Raw genomic sequence first — 16248 nt, 5'->3', positions numbered from 1 at the left:
AAATACTGTTGAGACAATTAGCAATCCATTTGGAAAAAATAAATTATAGACCTCCCCTCCTGACCATATCATACACAAAATCCCCTTTAATTCCAGGGGATTAAAGATATAAATAGCATGATCATTCACTGATGGTAGAAGGATTAATTCATACTGCCTTTTCGTAGGACAATTTGGTAGGCTCCTTCAACATTTAAAATGTGCAGGTGGGGTGTGATGGCTGACGCCTGTAATCCCAACACTTTGGGAGGATGAGGCAGGTGGTTTGATCCCAGGAATTTGAGACCAGCCTGGATAACACAGTAAGACCCTGTCTCTACAAAAAATACACTAATTAGCCAGGTGTGGTGTGTGTGCCTGTGGTCTCAGCTACTCAGGAAGCTGAGGTGGGAAGATAGCTTGAGCCCGGGAGGCCGAGGCTGCAGTGACCCATGATCACACCACTGCACTCCAGCCTGGAGTGACAGAGTGAGACCTTATATCATAAACAAATAAATATATGTATGTATTTGTGTGTGCATGTGTGCATATATATATGTGTGTGTGTGTGTGTCTGTGTGTGTGTGGATCCCTTGCTCCAACAATTTCATTTCTTGGACTCTCTCAAGTTAGCCTACACATATATGTGCACATGGATTGATGTGCATCTGTGTTCACTGTAGTGCATATAACGTGATAGTAGAAAACTGGGAACTACCTCCACGTCCATTAGGAGGGGAATGGCTAAATTACATACAACCACAGAAGAGATTACCATGTGCCACAATTCAAATAATAAGATAGGTTCAGTCATTCATGCAGCAAATATTTATTGAGCAACTACTATGTGCTAAGACCAGTTCTTAGCACTGGAGATAGAGCAGAAAACAAAACAGTCTCTGCCTTCATGGGGATTATATTTTAGTGGAGTTGACAGCCAATGAACAAAGAACAATAAAAATATAGTACAATTCAGAGTGAGAATATTGTGAATCATAAAACAGGGTAAGGGGGGACAGGGACAGGAAGATGGCATTTCAGACTGGGTGCTCATCAAATCTTCTCCAAGGAGGTAACATCTGGGCTTTATTTGAGGGAGCTCTTCATCCACGGAAAAGAGGTCTCCAGAAACATTAAGAAAAAAAAAAAAAGTAATTATAGGACAACTTACGGTTTTTAAACTATGCCTTTGTTTTCCTAAGCATGCATATAGCTATACAGGTATAGATCTGGACATCAGCCAATGGCTGGACATGGTGGCTCACACCTAGAATCCCAGCACTTTGGGAGGCCAAGGCCAAAGGACAGCTGGAGCCTAGGAGTTCGAGACCAATCTGGGCAACATGGTGAAACCCCATCTCTACAAGAATTACAAAAATTATAAAAATTAGCTGAGCATGGTGGTGTGGGCTTGTAGTCCCAGCTACTTAGGAGGCTGAGGCAGGAGGATCACTTGAGCCCAGGAGGTTGAGGCTGTGGTGAGCTACAATCGTGCCACTGTACTCCAGCCTGGGCAACAGAGACTCCGTCTCAAAAAACTAAAAAATGTGGACATCAGTCAAACTGCTAACATTAAAGGAGAGGTTTAACACCTTTTTTCCAGTAAGCACATATTCACATGTTACTTTTAGAATAGACTTTTCAACTCTGTGAACAAAAACTATTTGGAGCACATATGCAAAAGAGTTGGGTCAGCAGAAGCAGCTTAGGGGTTAAGAGCATCTTCCCTGGGGCAAAAATGTCCCCAACCGGCTCAGCTGCTAGCTTTGTGACCTCAGGCAAGCTGTGGCTTCAGTTTATCTAGAGTAGCTGTTCCATTTTCGTTTGTACCTAGAGGGAGGAGGCCAGGGGTGCTACTGAACACCCGACAATGAGCAGAACAGCTCCCCCATTTGTCAAGAGCAATGTGGAGAAGCCCTGCTCTAGAACAAGGGGCAGTGTCCGCCTCTCAAGAGTTGAGGATTCATGGTGTGCAATGCACTTAGCATGGGCCCTGGCACATAGCAAGTACTTAATAAATAGGAACTATTTTTATTACTGGACTTCCCCGAAAACTAAAAAAAAAAAAAAAATGTTGAGAGTGTGGAGGACGTGGTAGTGCCAGGAATCAGTTCTGCTGAATCCCAATTCCAGCAGCTGGCTGGAAGGGATCTCTGACCTCCACAGCAACAACGGTCTTCACGGTGTGTGTGTCTGCCAATGGGATGGCCTATACAGAGCTCCTCATTCCTCCTGTTTGGTTTTTCTGGTTTGAATCTCATCTCCTGCCAGTAGTTCAGGGACATTCCCACCAGATCACCTGGTCTCTTGTACATATTCAGCTGTCCTCTCTCAGACATTCCCTGTGGTTCAGAAGAAACACACTCAAGCTTCTCTTGTAGGAAAACCAAAACCCAAGCCCACCTCACCCCGCACCCCCAGCTTCCCATGCTTCCTGTGGCCCTGACCTCCTCTTTCCACCCCCTCCCAGGAAATCCAAGAGACACCCACTCTACTGCTATCTCATCCCTCCACCCCATCAGGTCAGCAAAACGACTCCTGCCACATTTCCAACACCTGGCCACTGCCAAGTCACTGCTTCTCCCTCTTCCTCTTGTATCGCTTCTCTGCTGCCTTCGCACTGCTGACCACTCTCCCTCTTGGCCTGCTCGTTCTCCCACCTCTCCTCCCACTCACTCATCCTCCTTTTCTCAACCAGGTTCTCAGAGGCTGGGCCAAGGCTGCTGCCTTCTCTCACTCTATGCTTCCTGTTCTCAATCCCCCAGCAATCTCACCCACTATTGGGTCCTTACTAACCTCCTCCACCCAAAGACTCCTCAGTCCACCTGTAGCCCCCACCCTGCTGTCTCTGCCAGGTTGTCTCAAAACTCCCTGAACTCAGCAGTCACAACTGATCTCGTATCTATCCCGCCAATCTGGTCTGATTCTAGTGCTCCCATCTCAGGGAATGGCCCTGTCACCTGTGCAAGTGGGAAGCCAGCAGCTTAGGTGGAGTCCTCCATCCCAATCACCCCTGGCAGGTCCTGGGAGCACGACCTCAGCATCTCCCAGTCTCCCCTCTTCCATCATCCCTGCACCCATCTCACTCGCCCCTGCTTCTCTTCTGCTTCTGTACCATCACCCATTCTCCCTGCAGCCAGAGCCAGCTCTCAAAGTTGCTATGGAATCCGAATCGCATCACACAGCCCTGCCTGCTGAAAACTCTTGAATCCATTGCTCTAAGGATGAAATGCAAACTCCTCCCGCTGTGCATCCCCCCGCCCTCTACTCCAGCCACGCTGGCTTCCTCCCTGCCCTGCAGCTGTGTGCCCCACACTCCTTGTCTCCCCCTAGCTCACTTGCTTCCTACATTCCCACCTGGGATGCCCACCCTAGCATGCACTCATCACCTGCAGCTTCCCCTTTTGGACCAGGTATTGAGGATACAATTTTAATCCTACCCCCCAATGGATCGTAAGCTTAATGAGGCCACTGATCCTGTCTTATTTTCTCTATTATTATGTCCCCAGCATCTGACACTATTAATACTGTGAGTGGCAAACATTCAACACATAGAAGCCATGATGACAACCTCTGAGCAGAATCTGGCATATACACCCTACACTGATCCTAGAGAACCTTCTGGAATCAAACTCCATCAACCCTCACCACCCCCTTCACCCCCAAGTCCCCTCACCCAAGTGTCTTATGCAACTTTCTTAGTATCACCTGGGTGATTCTTGAAAGAAAACCCAAGTGTGGGCGTGCCTGGGCAGCACAGTGGGGGACTGCTTCTGTTACACTGTGTAGCTTTTTACTCAGCCCGTTCACTTGCAGCACGGGTCAGGCAATATTTACCCCAGCAAGACCCAGAGCTCAGCTGAGCTGCCTGAAGTTGAACCCCTGTAGGAAAGGAAAGGAAAAGGCAAAGAACCCCAAGGACCCAAACTGTCCAAGACAAAGAGAAACGACCACCAAGGTTTGGTTCTTGAATATGTATTTTTTACTGAAAAAATCATTCATAAATTAACATACAAAAATGTACAAACACATGAGTAAATAATGTAATGACAAAGGACTATTTCTGTGAAAAGTGTTTTTTAAAACATCTTTAGATTTCAGTGCAAAAATGTACCCCTGGCACCTCTTAAAACGTAAGAGCAAGCTCAAAAACACGTAGTGATGGAAATAAGCTAGCTACGCTCAATGCCATCGTCAATGGTGAGTGGATACAATCAATCCATGTGGCTCCTGCTCAGCTATTAATGTCTGTAGAGCATCTCTGACAAGAGGACCTATTATGTCAAAATGAGTATTCTTGCAAATATCCCCCCACCCCCCAAAACAGCATGAACGAGCGGGGACACCTTTCCCTGCACACAGCAATCAAAGACAAGATTAAGGGGCCACCCATCAGTAGCCTTGAAGATTTTCAGCTACCAATATATGCACAACGTCACATTTGGTTCCTGTTTTTTTTTTTTTAACATGACAATTTCACGCTATTAACAGCACACAGGCCTGGCTGTATGTTTTTAACTATGACATTTCCCATATGATATTCGAGGCCTGGTGGACGCATGACTGACAGTGCACATCCAGAGATTCTACACTCATCAGACACAGACATGACTGCAAGGGTATCAAAGTGACCCCACTTTAAGCAGTGAAAAGAGACCTTTCCTTTTGTTCTCAAATCAACATTTTCTTAAGTCAGGTGTTAGCCTTTTGCCAACAGTGTGTACTTGATGGTAATTATGGTAACGTAGAGCTTCAAACAAGATCGCCTTACAACACTGCCGCATACACACACGGCACCCATGGCTCAGAATCAGTCTGTTCTGGCAAATCCTTCCAAATGACATCATAGTGTTGTCACATTGAAAGCAACTCACAGCCTTCAGTGAGGAAAGGGGAGAGGAGACTGAGAAGGGGAGAAAAGGCAAGGCAGGGACAAAGGCCCGGTGGGGGGTGGGGGTTGCAGGGTGGAGGGGGGTCTTTATTGCTATATGCACCATAAAACAAAGGAAAACCAAATGAACTTCTGTGTGTAATGTTCCCTTGTGAAGGTATTTTAAAGCATGAAATGCTTGAGTCTTAAAAAACATACACTATAGCTTACCAGCATTTTCAAGGGCAGGAGCCTGCTCTCTCATATGAGCCGATAAGAGCTTTGCAATGCAATTTATTTTCTAAATACCACTCTATTCTTCAAAAGAACAAAAACACAAACAAAAAAAAACCAAGGCCTGGCCAATCACTCCCACAGTTTGTGGGGATCATATGTCCACAGAACCATCACATGCAATGAAAAAAGCCCTAACCCACACACATACACACACACACACACACACACACACACCCCTACACACACCCATGTAAACCATAAAAATCAAGAAAGTTGAAGGCAAACAAGGCAATTAAAAAAAAATACGAAGTACTCTTCAGAAAGTACTCCTCATCACAATATATAAATATGTTTTATGGAAAACAAGGGCGGGGGAGGAAAACTGGCATTTTCCAGAATTCTGCAGAAGTCGACAGAGACTACAATTTGAGGGCTTTGGTTTGGGGAAAAACAAAGAGGCACAAATTCAAATACAATTTAGAATATGACTTCAAGGCTGGGCGCAATGGCTCACACCCGCCCATAATCCCAGCACTTTGGGAAGTCAAGGTGGGCAGATTGCTTGAGTCCAGGAGTTCGAGACCAGCCTGGGCAACATGGGAAAAACCCTGTCTCTACTAAAAATACAAAAAATTAGCCAGGTGTGGTGGTGTGCACCTGTAGTCCCAGCTACTCGGGAGGCTGAGGTGGGAAAATGGCTTCAGCCTGGGAGATGGAGGCTGCAGTGAGCTGTGATCGTGCCACTGCACTCCAGCTTAGGCGACAAGAGCCAGATCCTGTCTTAAAAAAACAAAACAAAAAAGAATATGACTTCAAAATGCAGGTGGAGGTGTAAGCAGTGCACCTGGGCTCTTGCTGTCTGGAGCTTTGTTAGCCTAATTTCAAAGCTTCAATCCGGTCTTACCTGGATCCCACAGCATACAAGTGTCACCAGCTCCCTGGCTCCTGGCTCCCTATTTGAGTGCTCCTTGGTTCTATGTATCAGTTACCAATGTTGACAAAGAATCTTTCCAGAAACCAAAAAGGGACACAGAGGAATCACTGAAGCCAAGTGGTAATGCAGGCACATTGTTCAGAAACTGTGGCCAAGTTCCACAAGAGAAAAAATAGGTGGGGGAGGGATTCCCATACACACCCCCGCCCCCCGCCCCCCGCCCCCCGCCCCACCATGCTGATGAAAAGACAGAACATGAAGCCTGGAGAGCCAGAGATGTGTGTGCAGCGAGCCCCGGAGGGCCTGCTTTGGGCAGGAAGCAGCCTGCTCTAACAGCAGCCTCTCGCTTAGCGGAGAGTGGGATGAGCACGTGCGCGGCCGACAGGGAAGAGTGAATCCAGAGCAGAAGTCAAGGGCAAGACTCATAGGGGAGGAAGAAAGGGGCAGATGCCAGCTCCCGGCAATAAAGGTTGGGTTATTTTGCTCTTTTGTGACATGCCCTATATCCACTCCCTTCCCAAAGTGACAGCAATTCGGGAGATGACATTCTTCAACTGCATTTTAACTGAGTTCCTGTACTTGCCAACCAAGTGAGTGGCCTAATATATAAATCCTCGATTTGAATTGGAGCCAGCTAGAAAATTAAATTTTAAAAAGGCATTTTACATGGCTTATTTACAATTATACTTCTTCAAGAAGTGATTGTTATATATTTGTCTATTTATCTTTCCCAAACACCCTCCCCTCCACCCTCAATCCCCACCCAAAGAAGGTAATTTTTTAAAAAAATGAAACCAAAGAGAACACCAGAGATATAGAAGAATGGTGTGGAGTTTCATTTGCTCTTCCTAAAACGCAGCTGCCCTGTGGTGGGTTTGCCTCTGCTCTGAAGGCCAAGAGGATCCAAGGTCATGTGTAGGGACAGGCTCCACGACAGGACCACGGCAGGACCACGGCAGATCACAGTTCATCATGGGTTCTGGAGACTGTGGCTAAGACAGGATGTGGGGTAGGAGACAGGGAGAGAGCAGCAGGACAGACGTCTGTCTTGTGAAAACAGAAAGCCAGTGCTGACGAAGGAAGTCCCCAAGCTCACTCCCTCAGTCCCAGCGGCTGATCCAGTGAAGGCGTTTGTGCGTGTGCTGTCACATTTTCCCCCTGAACCCTGTGATCCTTCATGAGACACGGTATTTCTGTTCTCTTGCTGTGTAGACCCTCCCCCCTCCAAAAAAAATCTCATCGTACTGCTTTCTTGGTGGCGGTGGGTAAAGCAAACGTACATTCTCTCCTCTCAGTACTCATTCACCTGAGCCAGCTCGGGTGTCAGGTTGACAGTTATGTTTTTATACAAGGCGTCGTATGTGATGTTTGCAAAGTAGTTCAGGTTGTTGAGGCCATCCAGCCCTTGCCGTTCTTTTGACTTCCTCAGCAGAGCATACCTGTTTAGGGAGGGAACAGAGAAGAGGTGGCTCTGAGTGAGGATCCACGCCTCTGCAGTCAGAGGATGGAGCAGGGCGTCCCACAGCAGAGGACGCAACCCACGGCAGCACTTCTGCAGCACAAGGCGGGCGCACGGCCATTCTGCTATGCCAGGCTGAGTGCTGCGGTCAGAAACACCTCCTGTGTTTCATGCCAGGTGCTTCACTTAATTATTTCATTTAATGCTCACCCTAGCCCCTGCTAGCAAATGAGGAAACCAAGGCTTAGTAATGTGAGGTAACTTGCCCAAGGTCAGAGTGGGGAAGTGGGAGGTAAAGTATTAAAAATACAACAGATGAGAAAGTTCATACTCTGTATTCAGTGCCATTTTACTCCCATGAAAACAGAATTTCAGCAATTAGAATTGGTTGTCTAGAGCACAGTCTTCCCCACAATTTAGAAAAGACACACACACGCGCAAAGAAAGAAAAGGTAACACAGCAACTGCAGCCACCCAGACAGAAGCTCAGGACACCATTCGGAACGGGAGCCTGCGGAAAGGGCGCCACTGCTCTGTCACCTCAGGGACCTTCATCTAAGCCGTTTCTTCCCAAATTCCCCAAAGGCTACTGGGGAGACCACAATGCTGAAGACATAGGACAAGTGGTTTCCTTAGAAGAATCTTACTATTGAAATGTTCACCAACGGTCTGATCCCCACACTGGTCTGCCTCAGAGTTAGAATACATGCAACAGCTGTCAAACAACTGTCAGAACAGGGCCTCGGGGTGGAGAGTAGGAGAAGGGGTTGTAATATGCTCTAAGACATCCGGACATGAAAGTATAGGGGATACTTCTAAGAGACAGAGATAAATTGCACCAACCTTCCAAGAAACTGGACTTCTCCTCGATGGTGATGAGGAATGGACTTGTACTTTCCTGTGTCACCCTCTGGCCGGCTCACAGAATAGCCTGCATTCTGTACTCTGTCCAAGACCAAGAGAACGGGCTTTTAGATACAACGGTAATAGCCTAGGAGTGACCAAAGTCTACAAGACATGTTACAAGCTTACCCTGGAAATCACACACAGCAAAAGCTCTCACCCGCTCAACTGACTCACTGTGTCATTTCTTAAAAACTGAGTTAAAACTCAATTTTAACTGAATTAAAGTTTTTATGTGAATGGAAAAAATAGGCTGGGCTCAGTGGCTCGCGCCTGTAATCCCAGCACTTTGGGAGGCCAAGGTGGGCAGATCATTTGAGGTCAGGAGTTTGAGACCAGCCTGGCCAACATGGTGAAACCCCATCTCTACTTAAAAAAAAAAAAATTAGCCAGGCATGGTGGCGCAGGTCTGTAATCCCAGCTACTCAGGAGGCTGAGACAGGAGAATCACTTGAACCCGGGAGGCAAAGGCTGCAGTGAGCCGAGATCGCACCAGGCTGGGTGACAAAAAGAAAATCCGTCTCAAAAAAGAAAAGAAAAATACAGAAAGAAATGGCTACTTCCAGGGAATGAAACAGAATCAAAATGGGGATTAACATTTAGACACTTATATCATCTAATTTTTTTTTTTTTTTTTTTTTTTTTTTAAAGAGACAGGGTCTATTGTGTTGCCCAGGCTGGAGTCCAGTGAGGTGATCATGGTTCAGTGCAGCCTCAACCTCCCAGGCTCAAGTAGTCCTCTCATCTCAGCCTCCTGAGTAGCTGGGACTACAGGCGTGTGCCACCACAACCGGCTAATTTTTTTAATTTTTTGTAGAGACAAGGTCTCACTGTGCCCAGGCTGGTGTTGAACTCCTGGGCTCAAGTGATCCTCAAGCCTAGGCCTTGCAAAGAGCTGGGATTACAAGTGTGAGCCATGGTGCTCAGCCTATCATTTGAATTTTTATCAGCAAAATAGTACTTATAATTAACAAAAAACACATACTTTTCAAAAGCCAAGCTACAAAGTAAACAGATTGCATTTGTTCTTTACGAGGTTACTATTTACTTACTCCATAAAAATATTACTTTATTCCACTCACACACCAGATTGTTCACCCAAGTTTGTACAGTACAAGCCTCATGTGATGGTGCAGCTAAATCTATGTAGACATATCACTAATATTACACCCTTCAGTTTGGAGTGGTTCCAATGAAATGGGCATTTAGTACACAGAACGCTGGTGAAGTGAAAAGTTTTGTTAGAACCTTTAGCAGGAGGGGTACTTAGTTATAATATGCCTTAAAAACCCTATTTGCATCCATTAAAGGACAGTGCTTTAAAAAAAAGAGCCTTAAAATGACTACATTTGCCTAAAGGAATTTTTCCTAAATAGGAATAATAGGCAAAAGAATTATCTACTATATCACACTCTAAATAGTGGAAAATGGAAAAGATTCTAAATATACAACAGGAAATAGTTACATAAATTACAGTACATCTATATAACCGAATTAAATGGAGCCACTTAAGATCCTGTTTACAGAGTATTTAACGTTGATAAATAAAAACAGTAACACCTACTGAGAGCTTATCACATATCAGATATGCCAGAGCTCCATACACATTACATCATTTAATCCTCACAATCCTGAGATTTGTGATTTTAAAAACTGATACACAGAGATTTTAAATTACTGTTCACTTGCCACTTTTTAAACACAAAATAAACTCAATGAAATGGTAACATGCTACTTATTGTTGTCGGTAATTTATTTTTATACTCATTTGTATTTTATAATGAACATATTATTAGAAGAAAAAAATTGCTAAATTATAATTTGTTGATTTTTGCATGTCAAAGGAGAAAAATGAAAATAGCTGCTTTGTTGGGATATACAGTTTGTTTTTTAAGATATTAAGATATTTTTAAATTAAGTTTTAAGATATTTTCTAAAAACTTGTGTGTGTGTGTGTGTGTGTGTATTTTTTAAGACAGGTCTCTGTCATCCAAGCTAGAGTGCAGTGGCACAGCTCTCTGTGGCCTCAAACTCCCAGGCTCAAGTGATCCTCCCACCTCGGCCTCCCAAAGTGCTGGGATTACAGGTGTGAGCAATCACAGCTGGTCAATTTCATTTTTTTTCTTAACCTTTTAAACTGTAGCTACTAGAACATGTTAAATTACACACAGGGCTTACATTATATTCCTATTGGATAGTATTGGTCTGCAGTCTAAGGTAGCATTTCTAGAAGACACCGAAAGAACAGCAGAGGTACCTGTTCCAGAGGTCGTCATCTTCTCCACCCCAACCCCAGAAAGCATTAGGAAAGCCATTGATTTTCCGAAATTGTTCCACTGTTAAGCCACTCACTCCTCCAAAGAACTCGGTGTAAGGAAGCCTAGGAGGAGATGTGGGACATCAGTCATCTGCGTGTTACAGGGTAATTGTTTTCCCTAGAAGGTTCTCATTTGAGGACTAAAAACAGGGCTCTCTGTGCTCCTGACCTGAACCATATGAACTTGCTTCCTCATGCTGACATGTATGAATCAAATTAGCAAAATTAATTTTTGCAAACTGATTTTTAATAGCTTTAGTGAGATATAATCGACATACCCATCCATACACAATTCGCCCATTTAGAGTATATCATTCAATGGTTTTAGTTTATTCACTGAATTGTGCAACCATGACCACAATCTATATTAACGTTTCATCACTGTCCCCGGCAAAGCCTTGTACCCATTAGCAATCACCCCGTACTCCTCCTGTCCTCCTTAGCCCCTTATAACCATTTATCTACTTTCTGTCGCTATAGATTTGCTTATTCTGGACATTTCAGACACCTGGAATCATATGATACACGACCTTTGTGTCTGGCTTCTTTAACGTAATGTTTTCGAAGTTCATCCGTGTTTTGGCACGTATCAGTACTTCATTCCTTTCTCCTGCCAAACAGTGCCCCAATTGTATGGATACACACATTTTGTTTATCCATCCATCAGTTGATGGGCATCTAGGTTGCAGCTAATTAGATTTCCTCTTCACATCGCTCACCATCCTTTCAGATTTAACCTCTTTAATTAAGAGGAAATGATACTCACAGATACATATACTTATCCAATTTGGTTGCAAAATGCCTCGGCATCTGTCCACATCCATAATAGTTGCGATCACTTTCTGGTATGTGATCTACATCATGAAAAATCAAACAGTCCCAATCCAAGTCCTTCATTGCTTCTTGAAAGCCAACGTTGAAAAGCATGGCTCGATTAAAGGGTTGGGTACCAACCTAAAAGAAACAGAACTTTATTTTTAAAAGAATCTTGAAGCAAAATCTTTGCTGTCTTTCCTGTGCCTAAAGAAGAGTTTATTAGAACCAACTGGAAAAGATCACTGGGCTAGTGTAACCAGGTCCAGCACCACAAATCCACTCACAGTGTGGCCCAGAAGTCACTGGACCTCTGGCATGGGCACAGTGGCTCACGCCTGTAATCCCAGCACTTTGGGAGGCCAAGGTGGGCAGATCAGGAGTTCGAGACCAGCCTGGCCAACATGGGGAAACCCCATCTCTACTGAAAATACAAAAACATTAGCTAGGCGTAGTGGCGCATGCCTGTAATCCCAGCTTCTTGGGAGGCTGAGGCAGGAGAATCGCTTGAACCCGGGAAGCAGAGGCTGCAGCGAGCCAAGATCGCACCATTGTACTCCAGTCTGGGCGACAAAGCAAGACTCCATCTCCAAAAAAAAGAAAAAGAAAAAAAAGAAAAAGTCACTGGACCTCTGGCCCCAATTTCTTTAAAAATGTAAGTGGTAGCAAACCCAAGCTTCTCTTTCCCAAGGCTACTGAAGGCAGAAATTCAACCATATAACAGCATTTAGAAGAGTACCCTGCTCCACAAAGGTAAGAGACAACACTACCATTTCTACTCTTTACCACTTGCTCTTCAGCATATCAACCAATCTCTAACTGTTCATAAACCAAATCTAGTACAAAGAGTGGTTTTTGGTTTTGTCTTATTTTTAAGATCTAACTAAGACAACAGTCACTGAGCATGCCAGGGACTCAAGCCTATGGACAAAGAATTCAGTGGCTCATGAAGAAACCAGCTCAAATCAGTTAACAGCCTAATTAGTGTTACAGCTACATTGACTCCCCCTTGCCACTATCAAAATACCCAACTTAGGACCGGCAGATAGGCCATTAGCATTTCCCAGATGCCCGGCCTTGCTGAACAGTGGTGCTCAGCTTTTTTCTCACTCCAGTATAAGGCAAGCTCCAGGGTGACCACTTAACAGCAACTCAGACTATGAGACTCAAAAGTGTGCCCACAGGGAGAGGTGAGCATGCAACAGACCCTCAGGCTGACGATCAGTGTATTCAGGGAAATCTGTCAACCTTTTGTTTATCTATGCATATAGCGCCTCTAGTTCAAGGATCACAAACTTCAAAATGCCTAGAGAAGCCAAGTCAGTAAGGTAAACATATAAAGTAGGCCAGGCAAGAGAAAACCACAGTAGGACAGTCATGTTCCATCTAAAGGCAAATAAAAAATATGCAGGACCAAAAAAAAAAAGATTTACAGACTTAATTTGCCATGTGGTCTTCTTCAGTTTGTGACTTCTGTATCTGGTTCACTACCAATATTTTTAAGATTAAAACAAAACCAAACCCTCAGGCTTAGAGAAGTCTGCAAATGTCCCAGGCCACTTGGTTGATTAACAGCAGACATGACAAACACTGAGGTCTCTTGACTCCAAGGCCACATCCTCTGTGCTGTACCTTGCTGCAGCTCTTTATCTTAAGGGGAACTTCCTGGGTCTGGAGCCTGCAGGCACCAACAAAACCACCATACAAGAGGCTTTTGTTCATGAGCAAACAAAGCTCTCTCCTGCATTCAAGTGTGCCCAGTACTGGGCAACAAACCTCAAACCAGGGGCACAGAATTGCTCTCTGCTCCCCCTTCAAACCTCAGGCAACTCAATCCTAGGATTCCAGTTTTATTGGCTCTTCACACCAACAGTGGATTAGCTTGCAGCATCCTCAACTGCTGTCTCAGAAGAGAAAGAAGAAAAGAAAAGAAAGGACCACTCACTTGTTCAACCACATAAAATGCAAACTGCAGGCGCTGGCGCTGGAGCATGGGAATCAGGTGTCTGAAGAGGACTGGGAGGTGCTCGTGGCGGTTCCGGAAGGGGATAAGGATCGCCACCTGGAGTGGATTACAGCAAAAGAAGCACAGTTAGGACTCTCAGCTTTCACTCCTTAGAAGGACACCCCTGCTGAATTGCTGACCAACCCGTGGGAGTTCTGGGAGGCTGGCTATCTTGTCCTCAACTTTCTCTAAACAAAGATCTATGTTGGCAATTTGGCCCTTGGACCTAGATGAATGTTATTCTTACATATACCATATCTTATAGTACACAGTAGGCCTACAATTTATTCTAGGCCATAACTCATAGGAAAACACACATTCTACACTGTGACAAAAATACATCTATAAACTTACAATTAAAACAAGCTTCACAAGACAGTATTTCCCCTTACAATGTGCAATGTACAAATGCTGGTTATTCAACTGTTTTTATTTCCCAGCGATGGGTTGGATACTGATCTGTTCCAGATCTGCCCTGATCACTGCTGCATCACCAGCACTTAACAAGGCTGGCACAGAATACGCATTTTAATAGATACTTGTTGAAAGAATGGACTTAAACTGGGATCACGGCTTAACGGAAACTACTGATGTCTTCTGACTATGGTCAAGCAGAAAAAAACTAAATCTCAGTGTCAAGCTAGGTAACTTTGCTTTTTAATCCACTAATCTTGTAGTAACCAATGGAGAACAGGCATGAAGCACTGACTCTGCAGATGACTTCTGCAAATGGGTCAGTAGAGACCACCAACGCCCTCATCCCCTTGCTTTGTTAATATTCCTAGTGGGAAGACCAAAGGGTCTTGCTCGGTCATCAGAATAATGCAAATTTCTGTATCTACAAAAGAGTCCTTGTGGAAACCCATTTCTCTAAAATGTTTCTACATTTGCATGGGGTGGTAGGATGAAAATGACAAAATGTCATGGTTAGCTAATCCCATGGTGATTCGGACCTAAGGCAAACCCCAGGTGGGCTTCTCAGCATTTTGGCTGTGACTTTACACCCTACCTTCCACCGAGGCATGCAATCAGAAGGCTTCCAGTGACCTCCGAGCTTGATGGTTGGGTCTTTGGAGAAGAGTTCATGAATGTAATCCATTCCAATTTCACTCATGTTTATGTCTATTGGGCCCTCTGAACAGAGAGGGGGGAAAGAGATTAAGAGGTCAGAAAATGATAGGTTTCCCTATGCCCGGGGTTTTAGTCTCTGGAGAGTGCAATGCTTTTTCAGCTGAATTTGTTTTTAGCAAGGATGGAAGTCCCTTCCTCTGCTCTCCATCTCACTGCATTTCAGTTCCTCACTATTATCAAGGTGAAGAGGCAAATCAAGGAATTAAGACTTTAGAGTTCTGCTTCTGTCAGGGGCCAGGAAGAAATGAAGACTTTAAGTAAAACCGCAGCTGAGCTTTTCTTTTTTTTTTGAGACAGTCTCGCTCTGTCGCCCAGGCTGGAGTGCAGTGGTGTGATCTCAGCTCACTGCAACCTCTGCCTCTGGGTTCAAGCAATTCTCCTGCCTCAGCCTCCCGAGTAGCTGGGGTTACAGGTATATGCCACCACACCCAGCTAATTTTGTATTTTTAGTAGAGACGGGGGTTTCACCTTGTTGGCCAGGCTGGTCTCAAACTCCTGACCTCAAGGGATCCACCCACCTGGGCCACCCAAAATGTTAGGATTACAGTCGTGGGCCACTGCACCCAGCCTTCTTTTTTTTGTTTTGTTTATTAATATGTTTTAATAGAGACAGGTTGCCCAGGTTGGTCTTAAACTCCTGAGCTCCAGTGATTCTCCCACCTCGGCCTCCCAAAGTGCTGGGATTATAGCTATGAGCTCCTGCACCTGGCTGCAGCTGAGCTTTTCTGAGAAGGAGAAAAGCAGCTAAGCTTAGAGTCATGTCAGGTTTGCTCCTGATGCAAGTGCAGACACACTGCCTCTCTCAATCCATTCACCAGTGGGTCAGGACCCTGAGTGATTATTTCCTAACTCAGAATGCTGGTCATCTCTGAGTTAAGTCAGGAAGTGGTACAGTAACAATTAATAAATGCTACTGAAACAATGAACTGATAACATTAGTTTTAGGCCTGTCAACACCTATTTCTGAAACACAAATCTCAGCCTTCCCAAACTAAGCTTACATCTAGATGCAGACAAACGCAGGTTTTAAAGGGAAAACCTATATATGTGTGGTGAGACACGCAAATGAAACAGTACGGCTTCCAACACAACTTACATACTTATAATTAATTATTCATATATGGATGAGAATATGTTCAAATACCATGCATGACTATTTCTAACATTTTCCCTATTTTCACTATGTTTGTGCATAAAAGTCAACTTTGCAAATGTAAGATTTTCTTTTTCTTGATCTCACTTCTTAAAAAAGAAACAATTTTAAAAAAAGAAGTGGGGAGCTATATAAGAAGCCTAAAAGTATAGGAAAGGTATAAAAGTTTACTGTCCTTGTTTTAGTTTACATGAGATCCAAAAAAAAGAACAAAAAGATCTAAGAATTGTTTTAACTAGCACTTCGTTAAGCAAATAACTTCCAAGCAAGGCATGGTGGCTCATGCCTGTAGTCCCAGCTACTCAGGAGGCTGAGGCAGGAGGACTGCTTGAGCCCTGAAGTTGGAGACCAGCCTGGACAACATATTGAGACCCCCACCTCTAAGATCAAGCACTACAATCAGTGGGAGATTTATACTAAAAAGACAAAGCTGCCTGCCTATACAGT

General features: G+C 44.4%; 1 protein-coding gene across 1 annotated transcript in view; it reads right to left on the bottom strand.

The window, feature by feature from the left end:
* Window positions 1-3938: 3938 nt before the first annotated feature.
* Window positions 3939-16248, bottom strand: part of B4GALT5 (beta-1,4-galactosyltransferase 5) — an 82583-nt gene continuing 70273 nt past the window's right edge. The window contains exons 4-9 of the mRNA XM_055265121.2: window positions 14527-14651; window positions 13458-13574; window positions 11466-11653; window positions 10640-10762; window positions 8323-8424; window positions 3939-7459 (exon numbers count right to left, since the gene is read on the bottom strand). Coding sequence (XP_055121096.1) covers window positions 7312-7459; window positions 8323-8424; window positions 10640-10762; window positions 11466-11653; window positions 13458-13574; window positions 14527-14651 — 803 coding nt within the window. The 3' untranslated portion in view covers window positions 3939-7311. The remainder of the gene's footprint in view (window positions 7460-8322; window positions 8425-10639; window positions 10763-11465; window positions 11654-13457; window positions 13575-14526; window positions 14652-16248) is intronic.

The sequence above is a fragment of the Symphalangus syndactylus genome, chromosome 24 (assembly GCF_028878055.3).
Source record: "Symphalangus syndactylus isolate Jambi chromosome 24, NHGRI_mSymSyn1-v2.1_pri, whole genome shotgun sequence".
In the NCBI taxonomy this organism is placed as follows: domain Eukaryota; kingdom Metazoa; phylum Chordata; class Mammalia; order Primates; family Hylobatidae; genus Symphalangus; species Symphalangus syndactylus.
This window is presented reverse-complemented; position numbering and strand designations above follow the sequence as displayed.